This window comes from Leuciscus leuciscus, assembly GCF_965113295.1.
Source record: "Leuciscus leuciscus genome assembly, chromosome: 14".
NCBI lineage: Eukaryota > Metazoa > Chordata > Actinopteri > Cypriniformes > Leuciscidae > Leuciscus > Leuciscus leuciscus.
Genome location: NC_138738.1, coordinates 25,681,085 through 25,703,494, shown reverse-complemented (window position 1 = coordinate 25,703,494; position 22,410 = coordinate 25,681,085). Strand labels below are relative to the sequence as shown.

Here is a 22,410-nt window from a genome sequence, read left to right as displayed (position 1 = left end):
AAGTAACAAAATTTTTTGTTCAGCTCATTGCAGAAAAGAGAAGGTATATCTAAGCAGCACCACATTAAACTAATTTAATGCCTTTCAGGTTACATTTTTAGCATGAGTAAGCGTATAGAACTCACCTTTCATTTAGCTGGTTGCTCAAATTAGCATATCGGCTTTGAAGATTCTTCACTTCTGCTTCATGTCTGCGTATATCAGGACAATACTCCTGGTAACCCTGCTGAAGTGAACTGCATAGCTTCTTAAGTGCCTCTAGGTCCTCGCTAAGCTTTTGCATCTCACTTTGAGCACCAGCAACGTCTTTTCTCAAACTCTGGATGAATGACAATACATTTTGTTGTGCATAAGATTTTAGTACCCTACTGGTTATGTGCAATTGCATGACTTTAAATGCATTTAAAAAAAACAAATACCATGGTTTGTTGGAAAAATACACAGGTTGCAAATTTAAAAAGGAAAAATGTTACCATAAGTAAAAAAATATTAGATAGATAATCTAGGAATACTTTAATGTCATAACTCTGGGTATGTAGTCCAGGTTTGTAATTCACACATTAGAAGTGGCGACATAATTACATTCTGTGCCTAAGAATGAATAATGTCTTTACTTGAATCTCCTGGGTACTGGTCTGAATGGCACTAGGTTTGTCTGGGATGACACCATCATCAGTGAGCTGTTTCTCAAATCCTGAGACAGTGCTGTCCATCTTTGTAAGCTGTCTCTCCAAAACCATAGAAGCATTTGCCCTAGTGTTAAAAAGAGACAACAGAGTTGCAACATCTAGAATTCTTTCTTCAATTTCCTAAATAAATAGACTTGTAATTGTACGTACTTCTTTTTGTAGAGATCAATGAGAGCAGCTAGACTGTCTTGTTTGATTTTGGCATCACTGAGTTTTTGGGATATAGTAGAAGAGGTTGGCCCATTAGAATCCTTTGAAAGTAGAGGTTCCAGGTCCTTTTGGGCTGCAGCCCTCTGTTTTTCCAGCTGCTGGAGAGCTGTAGTTGTTCTCTGTTTAGAGAAGAAAAATCTTATATAAGCAGCACCTACTGGCCCATTTTTCCAAAACGTTTGCTTAAGGTTGTTGAATCAGTTATCGGTTATCTTGCATCGAGTTATCAACAGTCAATAACCTGGTTGAGTAGTTCATTCCTGCACTTTGTTTTATTTGACAGTATAAACCCAGGCGGTTTATCTCTAAGCAAGGAAGCTTATCTCTACTAGATGTCTAAAGAATTTCTCACCTCTTGCTCCTTCAGACGTTTAGCGAGGTCTGTGGCAGGGTCAGTGCGGTTCAGTGGGGCTCTTAGACTGCTCAGAGTGTCCATCTCAGCTTGAGCTAGATCTTTATCTATTTGGTTTAGAAGGCTAGCTAGCTCTACAGCTTTGGAGTTCTCCTCAGCTCTTGGAGCAGGAACTACAACAACAAATATGACACTGATTTATTATCTCAGAGGTAAGTTCAGTACATATATTAAACATGCTTCCTAGTTGTTTCATGAGCACCACATACATGATCACCCTTTCTAATTGTCTACTGTGTTTTTAAAAATAACCAAACTAGGGGATTTGACCCCAACAAGAAACACACACCTTTAATAGTTTATTGAATAATATGTGATTTGCACATAACTCAAACTGAATGCTGGGGTATAGGCTGAATTTCTTTTTAGGTGAGCAAATTTAAATATGGCTTCTCAATTGTATTTCATATTTTACAAAATTGTCCACTATGATTGTGAATAGGCTGAACTGGGGTGCTTTTTTCAAAAGCATTATTTAGTTCCATTGTTTCCTACATAGTTTAATGATTCTGTGTTTGCCACAACCATAATTCCAACAAACATTAGCACACATTGCAAAGTGGCGTGGTTAAAAGCATAATTGTTAGTGTGACTTAAGTATATCATGCTTTTGAGCAAAATAACATGCAGTACAATCTTTATCTGTCATTCCCAGCGTTGGGGAAACTTACTTAAGCAATATTGCATTACAATATTGTGTTACTCCCCAAGTAATTAATTGCTTTACTTATTACTTTTAATAGAAAGTAATGCATTAAGTTACTTTTGCATTACTTTTTTTTTTATCTGGGCTGGGCTTGCTTGTTTGATTTTTAATAACAAATAATCAAAAGTTCTATTTTTGGCAAATGTGAAGGCTCTTTCATACCCAAAACTGTCACGATGGTGACAATCAAAAGTGTCATACTGCAATGCATGTTGGGTACCAGCATAGTACAAAAATCGTCTATGACTCCCAGCATGCATTGCGGCATGAATAAATAATGCAGTTGAATTGTCCGGTTATTTTCTTTAATTCTTACTATTTGCTTTTATTTTTGCGATTGTTTCTGTGTTGACTTTTTAGTAGCTTGTTTTGTGATGTTTAGAGTTAATCTGTTTCTTTTTTGTTTATTGTCATCCTTGTTAAGATTCATATGCTCATTCTTGATGTTTCTGTCTATCTAAATGATGCTGTAGTTCAAACCTGTTTTGTAAATAATTTAAAAAATCCTTTAAAACTGTTTGCTCAGCACTGCTTTATCTTTTGCTAGTAGCACAGTGGTGGTAATGTAAAATTAAGATATATTAAAACAATGTTTTTCCATAAAACATCAACATCTAAATCCCAACGATCATTCCTTGTTGTTTATACTGCTAAATATAGCTTACTCAACATCACACATTAACCTGATATCGCTAGCTTCAATCTAAATCATTATTGCTAGCACAACACGCTAGTAATTCGCTAGCCTGTTAGCGTGCCATCCGTGCGCTCTTTATTTATTTAAATATTTTTTTCTCGCGCGCCTTTTACAAGTTCATCAAACAACTTAGGTGAGTAGGATCAGTCAACAAACACAGAGAGTCATGTCATCTTCTCCCCTTATTGTCACTTGCACTTCATGTAACATGTATAGCATAGCCTTCTCTGTCAGCACAGGATTTACATGTGATAAATGCAGGGAGATAGTCAGGCTGACGGAGAAGATTTCAGAACTAGAGACACGCATCCAAATTTTAATCGAGGTTAATTGTAAGAGTGCAAGAGCTAGCTTAGTGAACTCTGTACACTGTTCGGTTCCGGCTGTAGAGCCCATGCAGCAGGGCAATTGGGTGACAGTGAGACGCTGTAGTCGCGGGACAAAATACCGCTCTTCCGTTCCGATTGCCATAACAAATAGATTCTCCCCACTCAGTGAAACACCCACTGTGAATCCTGTTGAATGTGCCCTAGTTATTGGCGATTCTATTACACGGAACGTGAAAATAGAGACACCAGCCACCATAGTCACATGTTTGCCAGGAGCCAGAGCGCCTGACATCAAAGCAAATTTAAAAGTGCTGGCTAATGCTAATCGTAAATTCTCTACGATTATTATTCACGTCGGCACTAATGACGTTCGACTCCGCCAGTAGGAGATCACTAAAATTAACGTTAAAGAGGTGTGTAAACTCGCAAGTACGATGTCAGGCACTATAATTTGCTCTGGCCCCCTTCCTGTTCGCCGGAGTGATGAGATACTTAGTAGACTGTCCTCACTCAATGGCTGGCTGGCTGTCTAAGTGGTGTCCGCAAAATAATATAGAATTCATAGTCAATTGGAAATGTTTTTGGAGCAGACCTGACCTGTTGAAAAGAGATGGTATTCATCCCTTCTGGGATGGTGCTGCTTTTCTCTCTAGTAATATGGCACATAGTCTTAGAGCTCAAACATGAATTGGGGCTCAGGTCAGGAAGCAGAGAGACTGGCTAAACCGACCATCTGCTAGCTGTCTCACGTCACCGTGGTCAGATAAATCCCATCACATAGAGCCTCTTTCACCTAGATATCATCATATAGAGACTGTGTCTGTTCCCCGAATTAGGAAATACAAAAAACTTCCAAACCCATCTAAGGGTAAAAATTTAATTGATGTTCAACAAATAAAAAACAGAAATAATATAAATGAGCAAATGATAAAGCTTGGGTTGCTGAATATTCAATCCCTTACTTCAAAAGCACTTGATGATTACATGATTACAGACTATGACCTAGATGTGTTGTGTTTGACAGAAACCTGGCTAAAACCAAACTACATGAATTACATGACTTTAAATGAGTCCATCCCCCAAGATTATGGTTATAAACATGAACCTCGTCTGAAAGGCAAAGGGGGTGTTGCTGTAATTTATAGTAATATTTTCAGAATTACTAAGAAGTCTAGTTTCAAATATAATTCTTTTGAAGTGTTGGTGCTTAATGTAACACTATCTAGTGTAAATGATAAATCACGTTTGAGATTTGTGCTGGCTACTGTATACAGGCCACCAGGGCACGATACAGACTTTATCAAAGAATTTGCTGACTTTCTATCAGAGTTAGTACTGGCTGCAGATAAAGTCCTAATTGTTGGTGATTTTAATATACATGTAGATAACGAAAAAAATGCATTGTGATTGGCATTTAAAGAAATTCTTAACTCTATTGGAGCTAGACAACACATGTCAGGACCTACTCATTGTCGTAATCATTCTCTAGATCTAATATTATCACATGGAATCAATGTTGATGCCATTGAAATTCTGCAGCAGAGCAATGACATCTCAGATCATTATCTAGTCTCGTGTAAACTTCATTTAGCCAAGGCTGCAAAGCCGACTTAGACAAATATGTTAGACCTATCACTTCTGCCACTAAAGATTGCTTTATTAATAATCTTCCTGACCAGTTTCATCATCTCAGCATCCCAGATAGCTTAGAAGAACTCAATATTGTGACAGAAACTTTTAACTCTCTCTTTTCCAGCACTTTAGACACAGTTGTTCCTTTGCGTTTAAAGGGATACTCCACCGAAAAATGAAAATTCTGTCATCATATACTCACCCTCATGTTGTTTCAAAACTGTATGAATTTCTTTCTTCTGCTGAACAGAAAGGAAGATATTTAGAAGAATGTCAGTAGCCAGACAGTTTTAGATACCATTGACTTCCATAGTATATATTTTTTTTCCTACTATGGAAGTCAATGGTATCTAAAACTGTCTGGTTACTGACATTCTTCTAAATATCTTCCTTTCTGTTCAGCAGAAGAAAGAAATTCATACAGTTTTGAAACAACATGAGGGTGAGTATATGATGACAGAATTTTCATTTTTCGGTGGAGTATCCCTTTAAGAAGATTAAAGAAAATAGTCCAACGCCGTGGTACAACGAGCACTGCTTATTTTTCAACCCTATTAGGAGAAAATAAACAAAACCCTAGGTATTTATTTGAAACAGTGGATAAACTAACGAAAAATAAAGCTTCAAGCCCAGAAGTTTACAAGCAGCACAGCAGTAATGACTTCATGAACTTCTTCACTTATAAGATTGATAATATCAGGGAGATAATTATAACTATGCAACCGTCTACTACAGTATCAGGCAGTGCATTGTAGTCTCCCTAAGGAAAAATTTAAATCATCTAAATCGACAACTTGTATGTTAGATCCTATACTGACTAAGCTACTGAAAGAGATGCTTCCAGAGGTCATAGATCCTCTTCTTAATATCATCCATTCATCTTTGTCATTAGGATACGTACCAAAAACATTTAAGCTGGCTATGATTAAACCACTTGTTAAAAAAACGCAACTTGATCCTACAGAATTAGTCAATTACAGGCCGATCTCGAATCTACCTTTTCTGTCAAAGATACTAGAAAAGGCAGTATCTTCACAACTATGTTCCTTTTTAGAAAGAAATGATATCGGCGAGGATTTTCAATCAGGATTGAGACCGGACCATAGTACTGAGACAGCTCTTATTAGAGTCACAAATTATTTGCTCTTATCATCCGATCGTGGTTGTATCTCTCTATTAGTGTTACTCGATCTTAGTGCTGCATTTGACACTATCGACCACAACATTCTTTTAAATAGACTCGAAAATTATGTTGGCATTAGTGGAATTGCATTAGCATGGTTTAAATCATTCTTATCTGACCGTTATCAGTTTGTAGCAGTAAATGAAGAGATGTCTTTATCGATCAAAAGTTCAGTATGGTGTGCCACAAGGCTCAGTACTAGGACCGTTGCTGTTCACTCTGTACATGCTAACCTTGGGAGATTTCATTAGGAAACATGGCATTAGTTTTCACTGTTATGCTGATGATACGCAGCTCTATATTTCTTCACACCCTGAAACTTACCAATTCACAGAATTAACAGAATGCATAGCTGATATAAAAACTGGATAACTAGCAATTTCCTACAACTTAATTCTGAAAAAACAGAGATTCTAATTATTGGACAAAAAACGTCCTCACGTAATAACCTAGAATACTGTCTAACACTTGATGGCTGCTCTGTCAAGTCCTCATCGTCGGTTAGGAACCTGGTTGTGCTCTTTGATACCAATCTTTCATTTGAAAGTCACGTGTCTAGTATCTGTAAAACCGCATTTTTTCATCTTAAAAATATATATAAATTACGTCATATGCTCTCAATGAAAAATGCAGAACAATTAGTTAATGCGTTCATGACAGCAAGGCTAGATTATTGTAATGCTATTATGGGTGGTTGCCCTGCACGCTTAATAAACAAACTACAGCTGGTCCAAAATGCAGCAGCTAGAGTTCTTACCAGAACCAGGAAGTATGACCATATTAGCCCGGTTCTGTCAACACTGATTTGGCTCCCTATTAAACAACGTATACATTTTTAAATATTGCTGATTACTTACAAAGCACTAAATGGTTTAGCTCCCCAGTACTTGAGCGAGCTCTTAACGCATTATAGTCCGAATATCGTAGAATAATACATAGTATATAGTAATAATAATAATAATAATAATAATAGTAGTAGTAGAATATAAAAATCGACTGCTGGCGGTAGATCCATTTCCTATTTATCTTCCTAACATTGTCCGGGAAGCACTCTATGTCAGTTCAAATCTAGACTAAAAACACATCTCTTTGGCCTAGCATGTTAACACATTTTAGACTTCTATTATTCAATGTTAGGCTGCATAGATTTGGTCAGCTGGAACCGGGAACACTCCCCATAAATCATAAGAAGAATGGCATCTACGCTAATATTAGTCTCTCTGTTTATCCGAGGTATACCGCAGTACGCCGGATCCAGGCCGTATCCAGATCCGATGAAGGACCTGCGCCTGGACACGATGACAACGCAGTCCTGAAGTGTCAACCAGTCCCTCCCCTGTGAAGGCCTCCTTCCCTTCCCTTTACCTCAGTACAGATAAAATGTTGTCAGGATAATTCTGGTTTGCGTGGCTACGCAGACGCAAAAAAAAAATTCTGTATTATACATTTTTAAGGCCAGACAAGTAGTTTATTGAGGATTGATTTGTAAAGAAGGACTACACGCCTGCGCACATATATATTCAAACGTGCATACCTTTGGACTGAACACGTAATGCGCATGTGCGCGACATCTGCGTTTTCGTGGGTTTGCGTTTTTGAGGTTTGCGCAGAGATAACAGATAATCGTTTGATTATCTTCAAACCTATTTCAGGGAGTGCGTTCTCGAGACACCAGGCACTGTTGTTGTGCGGATGGGCGGCCGGAGCACGTTAGGGTTTTCCTGTTAGAACGGGGTTGTGTTAGCGGCCATTAGTTATTCATTATTAAATGAATAACTAATGATCTTCACAACGGAAGTGAGTCGATCAATCAAAACTAACTTTAGCTGGACAATAACTTTATCCTAGAGCTGTTGTAAAGCCTAAACAATCTGTTACAGTAATTTCCTATTATCACTGTAAAGCTGCTTTGAAACAATCCATATTGTTAAAAGCGCTATATAAATGAAGGTGACTTGACTTGACTAAACCGCTTTTAATTCTCAATAAGAGCTTCTGTAGATGTATGATATGTTGTATGACAGCCAAACTTGTTAGTAATAAGTGGAGCTGGTAATGTTGTTTGTGGAGTTGTTTAATCATCTGCTGAGATCTTCAGAGATTTAATGTATTTTATCTTCATTTGATTTCATCTAAGGCTATGCTTCAGTGTTTATTTGACACTTTGTAGTGTGGACACATTTAAGTTTTCATTTAAAATTGAGGATTTTGCTGTGGGGTTAAAAGGGTTAAAAGTGTAAGATAAAAATCAAGAGTGAAAAGTAATTTAACAGCAATCAACTGTAAATTCATTTACGGCAACAAACTGTAGAAAAACTGTAATTTACTGACAACTCTGCTGCCAGTAGATTACGTAAAATCAAGGGAAAAAACAGACGTAACAGTCAGATTTACTATACGAAACAAGTTAATTTCACTGAAAAATTAGTGAGTTAATAGAAAAAAGGTATGTAAAGTCAATAACTGATAAGGAGAGTAAATATTAAACTGAAGTGTTTTATATGATTTTGCACAAGATGATATAGGAGAGATCTTTTAGTTTAATTAATTCGTTTTGTGGGTCACCATTGTGCTGGAGAGTAGAGCCTGTGCTCCAGTCGAGGATGAGCAGAGAAATACTGATGTTATGCTGCATGTTGCTTTATTTAAAGGCAGAAACTCTGTAGCTGCTGATGCAGTGATAAGCAGTTTGATGAGTACTTTAGCACATTAGAATTTATTTACTTTGAGTGGACTCAAAGTAAATAAATTCACACTACTAACACCGTATAAATACTAGTTTTTAAACTTGGACTGTTTGAAGCAATCTGTTTTCCAAATAAAATGAATTACCTTCCATTGTATTATTATGGTAACATACTGTAAAAAAAAGGAAAGCTGTAAATTATTGGTAGGAGAGCTGTTAATTAAATGAATAGTACATTACTGGCAACCACAGCTGCCAATAGATTACCATTATTTTAAAGCACAATTTTTTTACAGTGTAGGTTTACGTAATATTCTGAGTTTGCATTTCACATATTAATTTTGAGGAATACTGAATGTGTTTTTGTGCAAGTGAGATGAGTAAATGCCTGCTCACATTTAGTCTAGAACTACAAATACCCATCATGTTTACACACAGTGCACACAACGCCTTACTCCCGATGCTCTCAACATGAGGACAGGAGAGGTGTCAGTTAATACATGGGAAAACAAAATAACTTGCATTACTTATTTGAAAAAGTATCTCAGATATTTTGTTGTAAATTTAAAAGTAATGCGTTACTTTACTCGTTACTTAAAAAAAAGTATTTTCATTCTACTTCTTTTAGTTTGTCAAGAGAATGAAAGTGCTATTTTTGAAGAGTGTGCATGTGTGTGTGTAAGTGATCTAGATCCCTGAGTATGAACTAAGAGGGAACACACAATTGAATAAAGCAAAACAACGGAGAACAAAATAGTAGTAGTCATCAGATTCCATGCTCATTATTTACAGCAATAATCTGACATTAATTTGATTTTAACCCAATTTATTTATACAAGTTGTTACTCCACCACCTGCATGACATCATTAATGATAGGTTTCATGGTTTCGGGAAAGTCGTGACTAGCTTGCCTACATCATTGTACAGGAAACCCACCCCAGTATGGACTTATGGACCAACTCTGGCCCACCCCTACATAAGTGCCTGGTGTAAAGGCACTTTCACACTAAACATGACACAAAAAAAGGTAAATGAATCATTGACAAAAGTGAAACAAATAAACATCAGGCTGAAGGAAACATTACCTGGAGCCTGTGAAACAGGGGCCTTTGATGGATGACTCTTCAGCGAAGTTCTCAAAGCAGCTCGCTTTTTCTTTAGATCTTCCAACTCTTTCCCCAGCCTTCTCATACAAACACAAATTATTCTTGGTCTCTAAAGGCTTTATTATTTTTTTAATTTTTTTTACATAAGCATACACCAATGGTTAATAACACACATTTTACAATGTCTTTGGAGTATGAAAAGTAGTTTTTATTCTTACAGGTCGACTCTGTTGATGGCCTCAGGATCCGGTGGAGGAATCATGAAGCAAACTCCAGGAAATGTTTTGCTTGTCCCATCATTGGACTGAACCTCCCAGTTGTCATTGTCTGTGTTGGACTTCAGATTAAACAGCTCTCCTCTGTCCAATGAAAGCTGAGAAGAATCCCATAATTAACAAATGAATAGAAGAATGAATTAATAGCACATTAGTGACCTTAGCTTTTCATACTACATGTTATAAGATTTTTAACACCATCTTGTGTTTTTCAGAGATTCTAACCTTGGGAGTTTTCCAGTCACATAGAGACTCAACCGTGGTAGTTTTGCTAGGAGGAGTATGGCGAAGTTTTAGTGGTGTGATGGTAGTGCTTCGCTTTCTCAGGTCAGCCAAAAGCTGCTCGTTGCGCTGTAGTGGCCTTTCTTCAGCCTGCAGACACACAGAAAACAAGATATTGTCACATTCAGAGCTGTATTGTTTATATATATATATATATAATATATATATATATATATATATATATACACAGTGGAACTGCAAAGAAACTTGCATGAGCACTGTATGAGAAATCCTTTTACTTATATTTAATTTATAATTATTTAAAATATACAATAGTCAACATTTGAAGTAGATCAAATGAACTTTCATGAACTTTTTCAACAACTTTGATGAACTTTTTTGATCCACTTCAAATGTTGACTACTGTAGTTTAAAATGTGAATTGACCTCAAGCTGCATCTGAATTTCAGTGTTGGTTTTGCCATTGAGTGATTTGGCATCAACAGTGGAGCCGAGTTTAGACAAAGACTCAGACAAGGTATCTGCATCCAGTTGGTACTGTTGAGAAAAACACAAATTTGTTTAGGCTTTACTCATGCACAAACTGTTTATAACAAAAATGCGCTTAATGCAAATGATTGATCCATCCATCTGCCCTACCTACCCTTTTGTACTCCTCTAAATTGTCCAGATGTGTTTCCTGACAGATGCAAAGATTCAGAAACTTCTGCCATTCATTCCTCACAGTGTCTCTTTGGGCCTGGGCACACAAACAGCATATCATTCAGAGCTCAGCTTTGCTTATGTTGATGTTGTGTCATACTGAATGCAATATTTAATTATTGAACACATCATTTAATTAACTAAGTTAATTAAATAAGTAAAACAAATTAAATAAGTCAACTCTTATTTACAATACCACACATTGTCAGCAGTGTAAAACACAAATTTCAAACTCAGCTCCTGGAGGGTCACTGTCCTGCAGAGTTTAGCTCCAACACACCTGCCTGGATGTTTCTAGCAGAGATGGTCTTGTTATTGGGAGATACGAGGGTCCGTGGCTCTACCATTGGAGAAAGCGTAACGGCTAACTTGGATCACGTGTGCCTTGACAACCAATCACATTACAGCCTTGACGTCATTGAATTTCGTTCTGAGTTATGCGACTGTAAATCACTGTTTGCGGATACCATAGAAATGAATGAATGCTGTAAACTGAATCCTACCTGACGCGTGATTGTCTGTGAATTCTCTTAGAAAACAGATTTTTTTTCGGTGTAAACGCTAAAAATAGATAAATCCAAAATTAATGTTTAAGAGCAAACATGTTAAAGATTAGCCGATGGGCTGTCAATTCATTAAATGATAAGCTGTTTTCCCACAAAAGCAGTTTATTCAGCGTAGTGAAGCCTCTCTTCCAATGACATCCCATTCAAAACAAATGGCCCCTGGTTTCCTTCCCTGCGTACCACAGCATTAGCAGGCGTTCCACTTTTTTTTGCTAACCTTGCAGGCTTGCCTTCAAGTGGTTTGTTTGTAGCACTCCTAAAGACCTTGATTAACTGGATCAGGTGTGTTGAATAGCGAAACTCTGCAGGACAGTGGCCCTCTAGGAGCTGAATTTGACACCCCTGAAACAACAAATCTAAGAATGTCAAATATTGCTGCAGTTGCCAATGCCAAAAATATCACATTATATAGCTGGGCATCTTGTTTGTGTTTTCTGACCTGAATAGTGCTGGCAGCAGGATGTTTCAGCTCAATCAGTCGGTCTCCGTCATCCTGCAATTTGTTGACCTCACTTTCATGCGACAGCAGACTGTTATTCTTGAAGATCTGCAACAGACAATAGCTCACAGGTCTTATATAATGTTTTATTTAAGATGTGCTGCCACTTCTGCAATTAACCAACAGGAGAGCAAAACCACAAGTTACTTCTTGCCTGGATGATCAGTCTTGTTTATTCTCATTGCTGTCCTAATTTTAGACGTTAATAATAAAAAAAAAAAGTATGGTCTGTGGTTCTCAAGACTTTTTTGAATCCCTGTCATAAGCTCAAACTGTTTGTGGATTGCCCATTGCATTTGTGCAGTGGTATTTGAACAAAATATAAAAGATAATAATTTTTTTTATTTAATTTTTTTTTTTTTTATGTTACCCAAAAAAATTGGAATGGAGGATTGTTGTGATATGTATATATAATCATGTAGAGTGTAGACTATTAATGAGAATATTTGTATGTGGGATAAAATCAGATTCCGGTATGTTACATAGATTACTTAGCCCGACGTCGTCATACTCAGATTCTAGTCAGAATATGAGTCTGATACTGCTCCATTGGGCTGTGATTTGGGGTCGTGTTTCAACCGAACCAGAAAAGAAAATAGGCGTGTTCGACATCGGCTGCGGCTGGATGTAACCGATCGGCGAGAGTAGCCGCATGCAGACGGGGAGGAGTTGCAAACGGAGACGTGAAGTCGGACACTTTCTGGTTCCCGTAGTGACCGCTCACGTGGTGTTTGCATACTTTACCCATAGACTTTACCACAGCTGAAGTGAAATAAATGCAATATTTGCCAGAGACATTTTCATTCAATACTTTATGTACTGCTTTATACAGCGTCTTTTTGAACAAGAATAAAGTTCAACATAAGCTACTATCAATGAAGTGGAGTCTACGTTTTTAATCAGTTTTAATTTGACAAACATGACACAATATAACATCGCAACTACATGAAAAGAGTGTTTACTGTTATAAAAAAACTGATTTGTGAGCTTTAGAAAGCCCCCTCAATAAATGCCCCCCCTGATTTGTGAGCCCCCTCAATAAATGCTGCATGTGTCCCACCCAAAAATTAGCCTATACCGCAGGGACAAAAACTGTACATTTGTAACTTTTATTTTGAAATCGCGACAAAGAAGATATCCGGTTTTGCAAGCAAGTCAAACCAAAAATGATAGGTCAAACCTTCCCATTTCATGCTATGTTTGAATAATCACCATGCTTCATATTCTTCACTTTTCACCTATAGTCGGAGCATCTGATTGGTAGAGAGAAGTTAACATTACACTAGGAACATACAAATACATTACCGCGGTGTGCACCAGCTTTGAACTGGAATAAGACTCGACTTTGTATGAGGTAAATTAGTCTCAGTCAAGCGGTTGAAATTAGCAAGCTTTTTAAAATTGAATTATGGATACAAGGCATATAACGATTAAATCAACAATGGAATTTTGAATGGCACGTGTGTTATGCTTTGCAAGAGGTGCTAACTAACGTTACGTTAGATAGCTAGCCACATAGCTATAGATATAGCTGGCAATCGATTTCTCTGTGTTAACCTTAGCAAAAGTAAAATGTTCTGTCATCTCATTTCAGAATAATGCCACCCCACAAAAAATTAAAACCATCATCAAAGGACATAACGTTATACTACCCGCAATTACAGGGGGGCTTGTACACTTTTATGTTTCCCAACTCCAATATTTGTCTAATAATAAACAGATTGGATGATTTTGTTTCTTTATTTGCTGTTTGAGATTCCATACATGTTGTACCACGTCACCATACTGTATGTTACTATTATGGTGGTGGGATGGACATTGATTCATAGTGGCCAATATGTCCCCCCGATGTCAAAGTCATTCAAAGGAACTAAAGGTGTTCGAATAAACACGAAACACATGTGATCGTTGTCATGTGGTGAATCCGGCCAATCGTGGAACAGCTGTGTCGTCATCAGAGCTTGTGCAGCCCAGTGCAGCCGCTCTTGAGAAGCTGCGCTGGCTGAGTTCTCCGGCTACTCTCGAATCGCTCTCGCGGTACTTTGATGGCATACGTCACAGTCATGTGGCGTCGGCGCTGTATCAAGTCGGACAAAATTTCTAATTGCCATGCACTGCTTCAAGTCAGCCGCCGATCGATCTGTGCAGAGCTGCATGAAGTCGAATAAGCCTAATGCCTCTGCACTCAATTGGATAGACCCACAACCAATCAGAGCAACGGAGTAAGTGATGTATGTTCTTCATTCATCTTTCCGATCGACAAATGCCTTGATCGCGGTTCTCTGTTCCTCTTTTAAAATGAATGCGCTGTCGATATCTTCTATAACATGATGTCGGAATCTACACATCTCAATTCTCCAGCGGCAGTCATCTTTGTTTTAAATGAATTCAACCCAAGCGCTCTTTGGTGACGTGGATGATTATGTTACTGTTGATCATCTGTCCATCATCGTATATGCCCGCCCTGACAATTTGATTGGTCCGAACAGCTTTGGTTCGGATCAAGTCCAGACCGAACTTTCCGACCTCAAATGTTGTGGGCGGGGCTAAGTTCGGCTGGCATCCAGGCTAGTAGCGTCTTTTATAGAAGATATCGTCAGCACATTAATTTTAAAAGAGGAACAGAGAACCGCGATCAAGGCTTTTGTCGATCGGAAAGATGAATGAAGAACATACGTCACTTACTCCGTTGCTCTGATTGGTTGTATAGGTCTATCCAATTGAGTGCAGAGGCATTTTCTTTCCTGGTTCGGTTGAAACACACCCCATGATCACAGCCCAATGGAGTAGTATCAGACTCTTAATCTGACCATACTGTCTATGATTCTAACTAGAATCTGAGTATGACGACGTCAGGCTAATGGATTACGGTAATGAGGATGTAAATGACTGCAGGTGTTGAGCTTGGTAACACATTGCACTGATGAAGGATTGAAACCGAAAACGTTTGGCACTCTTGCACTTGTTTGCACTTTGGCACTTTATTTGTGGCCTCTGGAAAATAAATCTCGTGAGCTTTTTGGCCGATATTGGTGTACAGATTTTTTTTTCTTATCTTTGATCTACTTTTGGATTTACTCACCGCAAGAAGATATCACTTATCAGTTTGGGACTAATGTTTGGCGCTACCCCTGTCCATCCCCTTGTTTTACAAAATATAATACACACTTGTTTTTGATTCACTGACCATATGTAAATATTTATGGGGGAAAAGCACTAAAACATGTTAAGGAATACATTAAGGATTTGTAATTAATGTTAGCTTATTTTCTCTTGCAACATTAATTAGATTATCAATGCGACTATGTACAAAGGCCTGCTTTTATAGGGCCGAATTAGCCTGACAAGCCAGACCCACATCAAGATGCTGGGTCTGGGAACACACCATTGGCAGGGCTCAATCCGAGGGGCGGGATAAACGGTTGTCTTTCAAATTCCCTCTGCACTGGATAGGATAGCGCTACAACCAACCAGAGCGTTTTCCCACCAGCGGAGCTAGTTGATAGATTAAACTTTTGCCGTATCCGGTCAGCAAAACTCCGTACACAACTTCCTTTTTTAAGAATGACTTCAGTAGCCTGGTTAAAACCAGACCATTCTCAGTAGTAACTGAGTTATGGTCTGGCAAAGCTCCATTAATAACTCATTTCCAAAGGGGCGTCACCAACGGATGTCGCTCAAATGCCTCTGGGCACAATTGGATAGACCTAAAACCAATCAGAGCGATCGCGATCGTCATCGTGTAAAGCCATATGCTGCGTCCCAATTCGCCTAAGTTACACTACGCCATAAAAGTATGTACTCTTTTTGTGAAGAAAAGGTATTTACTTTTGAATGTGTAGCAAAAAAGTAGGCAAGCTTTGGGACATACTACTTCGTCATCTTTATCGGACGGATCTGTCGTGTGCATCCTGTCACGTAAACTGCCCTGTCAATCATCTTGTCACAGTTAAAATCCTCTATTAAATCTAATTTCATTTCCTACCGTTTCGGAGAGAAATATAGTAGCACATTCATCTGCCAGTGGGTCTTTCGTGGAGACTGTCCTCATGTGTTTGCAATTTTAATATAATGCATTTAAAAGATGCTGCGCTTCACCAACGGACATTGCTCAAATGCCTCTGGGCACAATTGGATAGACCTAAAACCAATCAGAGCGGTCGTCATCGTGTAAAGCCCGCCCCAACGTTTCTGATTGGTGCCGCGATTTCGACGGATTAGAAATGGGCTTGAATGGGCTCTTTGCCAGACTACTTGCAGAGCAAATCTAAATTTGCCGGAAGTTGTCTGGGTTTTCCCAGGCTATGACTTCAGTGCCATTCTTTGTTCTTTTCTCAAAGAAAAGCTTAACTCCAAGTCTTCCAGAGTCGCGGCCAAAGCCGATTCAAAAGACCGCTGTTCGCCAGCAGCAGCAGCCATCATCTTTGTTTTCAAGTAGCAGGGAATTCACGTGGAACCGTCACAACTCTGCCGTCATTATGTTAAAGGGGGGGGTGAAATGCTATTTCATGCATACTGAGTTTTTTACACTGTTAAAGAGTTGGATTCCCATGCTAAACATGGACAAAGTTTCAAAAATTAAGTTGTACGTTTGATGGAGTATTTCTGTGCCAAAAATACTCCTTCCGGTTTGTCACAAGTTTCGGAAAGTTTTTTTCGAGTATGGGCGTGTGTGACGTCAGATGGGGCAGAATTTCCTTCTACGGGTCCTAAGGGCACTTCTCCCGGAAGGGCGCGCGCGCACCCGTAGACCAGAGTGAGAGAGCGAAAGCAGTACGCCCATCAAAGCGCTGTGCTCGGCTTTAGGGAAGTCATCAACGGAGTTGTGCAAGTGTTCTTGGTTGTTCCCTGCATTTCGACGATGATTGTTTTATAAACAAGGCCCAGTTCGACGCCGGATTTGCAGATCGTCTAATGCTTAAGGATGGAGCAGTCCCAACGATAAAGGTTCACGGTCGTGCGTTGGAACCGCAGGCGGTGAGTAAAACTGCTTCAAATGTCTGTGTGTTGTTAGCTATCGGCGCGTAAGCACAGCTAGTAAACAACATGATCACGTATAGTTAATGTATCTATGGAGCATGCGATGTATGGTGTGTGTGTGATTCGCGCTCGTGATTCTTTAGCTCCGCCCACACGGCACACCTCCAGCCGCTCGTTTTTTTCCGGAAAGACTCGGTACAGCCTATCTTTCTTTTGTAAATATAATAAAACTAAAGACTTTTTGGAGATATGAAGGATGCAATACTACTCTATAGGTACTCAAGATTAACATGAGATTGACTGAAACTGAGTGTTTCACCCCCCCTTTAAGCCCGCCCACCGACTCTATACACGATGTGATTGGCCTGACTAGAGTTTGGTTTTTCCAGCTCGCAAGCCAACGGAGAGTTGCTAGACGACACTGGCTGCAAAATAAGGTGCGTCTAGATTTCTAGGCTAGGGCTGAATTTCTTATAGGGCTGAATAATAATCTACATTTAAAAAGGGTTTGTAACTTATATGTTTTGTTACCCTAACCTTAATGTGTCTATAATCTTCATCATAACTACTGGTCTGAGACTGCTGTTTGGCGCTGTTGTCTTTTGGCCAATGTTGTCTTAAAGTTATTCATTGTTGAACGTGGCAGCACATGCACTGTTCGCGAAATGAGATATGTCCAGCTGCTGACCCAGTGCCAAATGTGACAGCAGTTTCAAGACAGAAGTGCCAGGCCAGCAGTCTCAGACTAGAAGTCTACTTCACCACTAACCACTAACCTCAGTTAGGCTCCCCCCTAACTTCTGGTCTGAGTAACCCTCAGGTTGTGTTCAAAACCCTATAACACTTTTGATTTGTTCCCGGTCAAAAATGACCGGCCTATAAAAAATTGCTTATAAATCGCTCATTATAGTATATTATCACCCAATATTGGATTCAATCTTTTTGTCAACTTGTTGCTCTTCCAATTATGACTGGTTTTATATTTCTATTTGCATCTGATTAATCGTAGGCCTCATTTATCTGAGCATAGGTGTGACAAGTGGTATGTGAAAGTATAGTTCCTAATTCACTATTTCATTTACAATAGTTATATTAATGTTCATATCAGAATGCATATTAAGTTTTGTCACTGTGTTAAAATTAGACAACGAGTAAAATTAAGACGTGGAATGCAGATAATGCTGATTCTTGTCTGTGTGAATTGATTATTCGTCAATGTGTTGGTAATGCCTCGGGGTTTCAGTAGGGGGATCGCGCTGGCGCTTCTCTTCCTCATTCAATACAGACGAGTGAAGGCGAGTCTTAGCCCTTGAGTGGGTTGAAAATAGTAGGTCAAGGGAAGTGTTAATAGGGTCAGATTCAAGCAGTGCGTTAACCAGTATTAAGAACATGCAATCAGAAGCAAGACAGGATATTTTGTTGGAAATAGCCCAAGCTGTTTATAGAATTAATAGAGTAGGAGTAGTGGTAAAATTCATCTGGATTCCAGCCCATATAGGAGTAGAAGGAAATGAATTGGCAGGCAAATATGCCAAAAATGCTACCAAAAAAACAGAGATAGATATGGTAATAAGTTATAGTAAGGCGGAAGTTAAAAGTATAATCAAAGCAGAAATGAGAAAGAAGTGGCAAGAGGAGTGGAATATAGAAACAAAAGCGAGAATGTTCTACAGTATCCAGAAGAGGGTAGGAGGTATGAGAGAAAATAATAGGAATAAAAGGGAAGAGGACATTATTTCGAGAATGAGATTTGGGCATACTGGATTAAATAGTACGCTTAAAATAATAGGGAAACATGAAACTGGGATGTGTCAGTGTGAGGTCTGTAATATTAACGAAACAGTAGAACATGTAATTATTAATTGTCATAGGAAAGGATGAGGCTGAAAGACTGGTTTAGAAAAGAAAAAATTAGATTTGAAATGAAGGAAATATTACAAATGAATTCAGGGCATGTAGGGTATAGAGCGATATTTTTGTTTTTGAATAAAACAGGGCTTAGTAGAAGGATATTAGTTGAGTTTAGTTGTCTTAGAAAGTTGTATTTAATAATAATGATAATGTATGAATATTAATAATGTTATTAGATATTTATGAAGTTATTTATTGGTTTTATTTATGTATGTATATATTTATTTTTTTATTTTTTTATTTTAAGGGTAGTGAGAAAAGGCTATTGTGATCCACACTCCATATCAGAAGGTGGCGGTAATGTACACTTAAAAGTTGTTTGCCAACCGCCATTAAAAGAAAGAAGAAGAAGAAGAAGAGTGAAGGCGAGAGCTGCGTGTGCGTTTCTTTAACCTTCTCCCGTTACTTTTCCCTTTCTTTTAAGGTAATTACCACTCACAAAGCAATGTAGTTTTTAACACATGTTGATAGTACATTGCGTTATGTTTCTGTAGTTTTATATGAGTAAAAGAGACGTTTTGCATGTGTATATTGTTTATAGAGTTTCGTGCTAACTGATGTGTAGCGTTATGCTAGCATCCGGAGACCTCATGGCTCCGTCGTGTCCGAGTCCCGCCATATACGAGTGTTAACTTGCTACTGCTGCTGTGTCCACATGTTTTGCTGTAATGTTTATTGTGTAATTATCACGATAAGGATGAGTTCATGTTATGCTGAGACAATGAATACTGTTAAAAGTATAATTCATTTTAGTGTTATGTGAGAACTTTGTTTAAAACAATTCACATTTCATATGGTAATTTAGTTAAAAAGATAATTTAGAATGCATTAAGAAGATATTTTAATATTGAAATGTATGTTTTCTTGTACACATTGTTCAAAAACTCATTCAATACAGACGAGTGAAGGCGAGAGCTGCGTGTGCGTTTCTTTAACCTTCTCCCGTTACTTTTCCCTTTCTTTTAAGGGCGCAACATAGGCATAAAATTTTTTTAGTAAAAAAAGCATTATTTATGAATAATTTTCACCATTTTACACATATGTGCACAATTTTCACCAGGAAGTTTGTTGAAAAACTTTTATTTTGTAAAAAAAATGGCACACAGTCACACTTGTGGTGTTCCCGGTCAAAAATGGCCTGCCATTGAAAGTGAATGGGAGAGACAAATTTAGTTTTCAGGAGCATGTTATGTTCATGTACACAAATGTGCATGTGTGCTTGCAAATCGATGTGCTTCCAAACATCGAGCTCTTGGACCTGTGCATGTGTGGATACATGCAAACACACGCTACCCAAACACACACACATGTTGAAACACAAACTATTTTGAGTGTTACACACTTTTTTTACCAGTCACATGGGTCAAATTTTTTTTTATTAAGATTTATACATCATATGAAAGCTGAATACACTTTCCATTGATGTATGGTTTGTTAGGATAGGACAATATTTGGCCGAGCTACAACTATTTGAAAATATGGACTCTGAGGGAATAAAAAAAATAGAAACATTGAGAAAATCGCCTTTAAAGTTGTCCATTTATGTTCGCGATTGTGCTGCATTCACTCACAAAAATAAATGTTTTATTTCTTTAAGGTAGGAAATTTACAAAATATCTTCATGGAACATGATCTTTATTTAATATCCTAATGATTTTTGGCATAAAAGAAAAATCGATAATTTTGACCCATACATTGTATTTTTGGCTATTGCCACAAATATACACGTGCGACTTATGACTGGTTTTGTGATCCAGGGTCACATATAACTTCTGGGACATAATTTTAACAAGTTAATTTGGCACAAAAAAAGACTGCTCATCACCAAAACAACACCATACCCACGATGAAGCATGATGGTGCAAGCATTGATTGACCCTTATTAAAAGATTCTGACTGCTGTATTAAAAGCAAAAAGTGTTTCAAACCAAGTATTAGTTAAGGGGTGTGCACACTTGTGCAACCAGGTATTTTTATTTATATTTTCCACATTAAAGATGAAAAAAGTATTAATTATTGATTGTAGATTGTGAATATATGTATTTTTTATATATTTTTTTTTGTATAGTGTTTTACAGAAATACAGTGAGGAAAATAAGTATTTGAACACCCTGCTATTTTGCAAGTTCTCCCACTTAGAAATCATGGAGGGGTCTGAAATTGTCATCGTAGGTGCATGTCCACTGTGAGAGACATAATCTAAAAAATAAAATCCAGAAATCACAATGTATGATTTTTTAACTATTTATTTGTATGATACAGCTGCAAATAAGTATTTGAACACCTGAGAAAATCAACGTTAATATTTGGTACAGTAGCCTTTGTTTGCAATTACAGAGGTCAAACGTTTCCTGTAGTTTTTCACCAGGTTTGCACACACTGCAGGAGGGATTTTGGCCCACTCCTCCACACAGATCTTCTCTAGATCAGTCAGGTTTCTGGGCTGTCGCTGAGAAACACGGAGTTTGAGCTCCCTTCAAAGATTCTCTATTGGGTTTAGGTCTGGAGACTGGCTAGGCCACGCCAGAACCTTGATATGCTTCTTACAGAGCCACTCCTTGGTTATCCTAGCTGTGTGCTTCGGGTCATTGTCATGTTGGAAGACTCAGCCTCGACCCATCTTCAATGCTCTAACTGAGGGAAGGAGGTTGTTCCCCAAAATCTCGCAATACATGGCCCCGGTCATCCTCTCCTTAATACAGTGCAGTCGCCCTGTCCCATGTGCAGAAAAACACCCCCAAAGCATGATGCTTCCACCCCCATGCTTCACAGTAGGGATGGTGTTCTTGGGATGGTACTCATCATTCTTCTTCCTCCAAACACGGTTAGTGGAATTATGACCAAAAAGTTCTATTTTGGTCTCATCTGACCACATGACTTTCTCCCATGACTCCTCTGGATCATCCAAATGGTCATTGGCAAACTTAAGACGGGCCTTGACATGTGCTGGTTTAAGCAGGGGAACCTTCCGTGCCATGCATGATTTCAAACCATGACGTCTTAGTGTATTACCAACAGTAACCTTGGAAACGGTGGTCCCAGCTATTTTTAAGGTCATTGACCACCTCCTCCCGTGTAGTTCTGGGCTGATTTCTCACCTTTCTTAGGATCATTGAGACCCCACGAGGTGAGATCTTGCATGGAGCCCCAGTCCGAGGGAGATTGACAGTCATGTTTAGCTTCTTCCATTTTCTAATGATTGCTCCAACAGTGGACCTTTTTTCACCAAGCTGCTTGGCAATTTCCCCGTAGCCCTTTCCAGCCTTGTGGAGGTGTACAATTTTGTCTCTAGTGTCTTTGGACAGCTCTTTGGTCTTGGCCATGTTAGTAGTTGGATTCTTACTGATTGTATGGGGTGGACAGGTGTCTTTATGCAGCTAACGACCTCAAACAGGTGCATCTAATTTAGGATAATAAATGGAGTGGAGGTGGACATTTTAAAGGCAGACTAACAGGTCTTTGAGGGTCAGAATTCTAGCTGATAGACAGGTGTTCAAATACTTATTTGCAGCTGTATCATACAAATAAATAGTTTAAAAATCATATTTATATTTTCTTCATATTTTTTAGAATATGTCTCTCA

The 22,410-nt window shown here is 38.4% G+C and overlaps 2 protein-coding genes and 1 long non-coding RNA gene across 4 annotated transcripts in view; 1 reads left to right on the top strand and 2 right to left on the bottom strand.

Annotated features, from left to right (window-relative positions):
• LOC309474407 (uncharacterized protein) overlaps positions 1 to 22,410 on the top strand; it is a 328,024-nt gene that overhangs the window by 177,765 nt on the left and 127,849 nt on the right. The gene's annotated exons all lie outside the window — the stretch shown is intronic.
• evpla (envoplakin a) overlaps positions 1 to 22,410 on the bottom strand; it is a 39,670-nt gene that overhangs the window by 4,970 nt on the left and 12,290 nt on the right. The window contains exons 8-17 of the mRNA XM_082136676.1: positions 11,877 to 11,984; positions 10,813 to 10,908; positions 10,596 to 10,706; positions 10,152 to 10,298; positions 9,870 to 10,024; positions 9,631 to 9,728; positions 1,252 to 1,424; positions 840 to 1,018; positions 615 to 753; positions 126 to 319 (exon numbers count right to left, since the gene is read on the bottom strand). Coding sequence (XP_081992802.1) covers positions 126 to 319; positions 615 to 753; positions 840 to 1,018; positions 1,252 to 1,424; positions 9,631 to 9,728; positions 9,870 to 10,024; positions 10,152 to 10,298; positions 10,596 to 10,706; positions 10,813 to 10,908; positions 11,877 to 11,984 — 1,400 coding nt within the window. The remainder of the gene's footprint in view (positions 1 to 125; positions 320 to 614; positions 754 to 839; positions 1,019 to 1,251; positions 1,425 to 9,630; positions 9,729 to 9,869; positions 10,025 to 10,151; positions 10,299 to 10,595; positions 10,707 to 10,812; positions 10,909 to 11,876; positions 11,985 to 22,410) is intronic.
• On the bottom strand, positions 15,511 to 22,364 carry LOC309474519. The gene is made up of 2 exons (XR_014197356.1): positions 16,078 to 22,364; positions 15,511 to 15,643 (listed from the first exon to the last, which is right to left on the bottom strand). It is a non-coding gene; the product is annotated as an uncharacterized lncRNA (long non-coding RNA).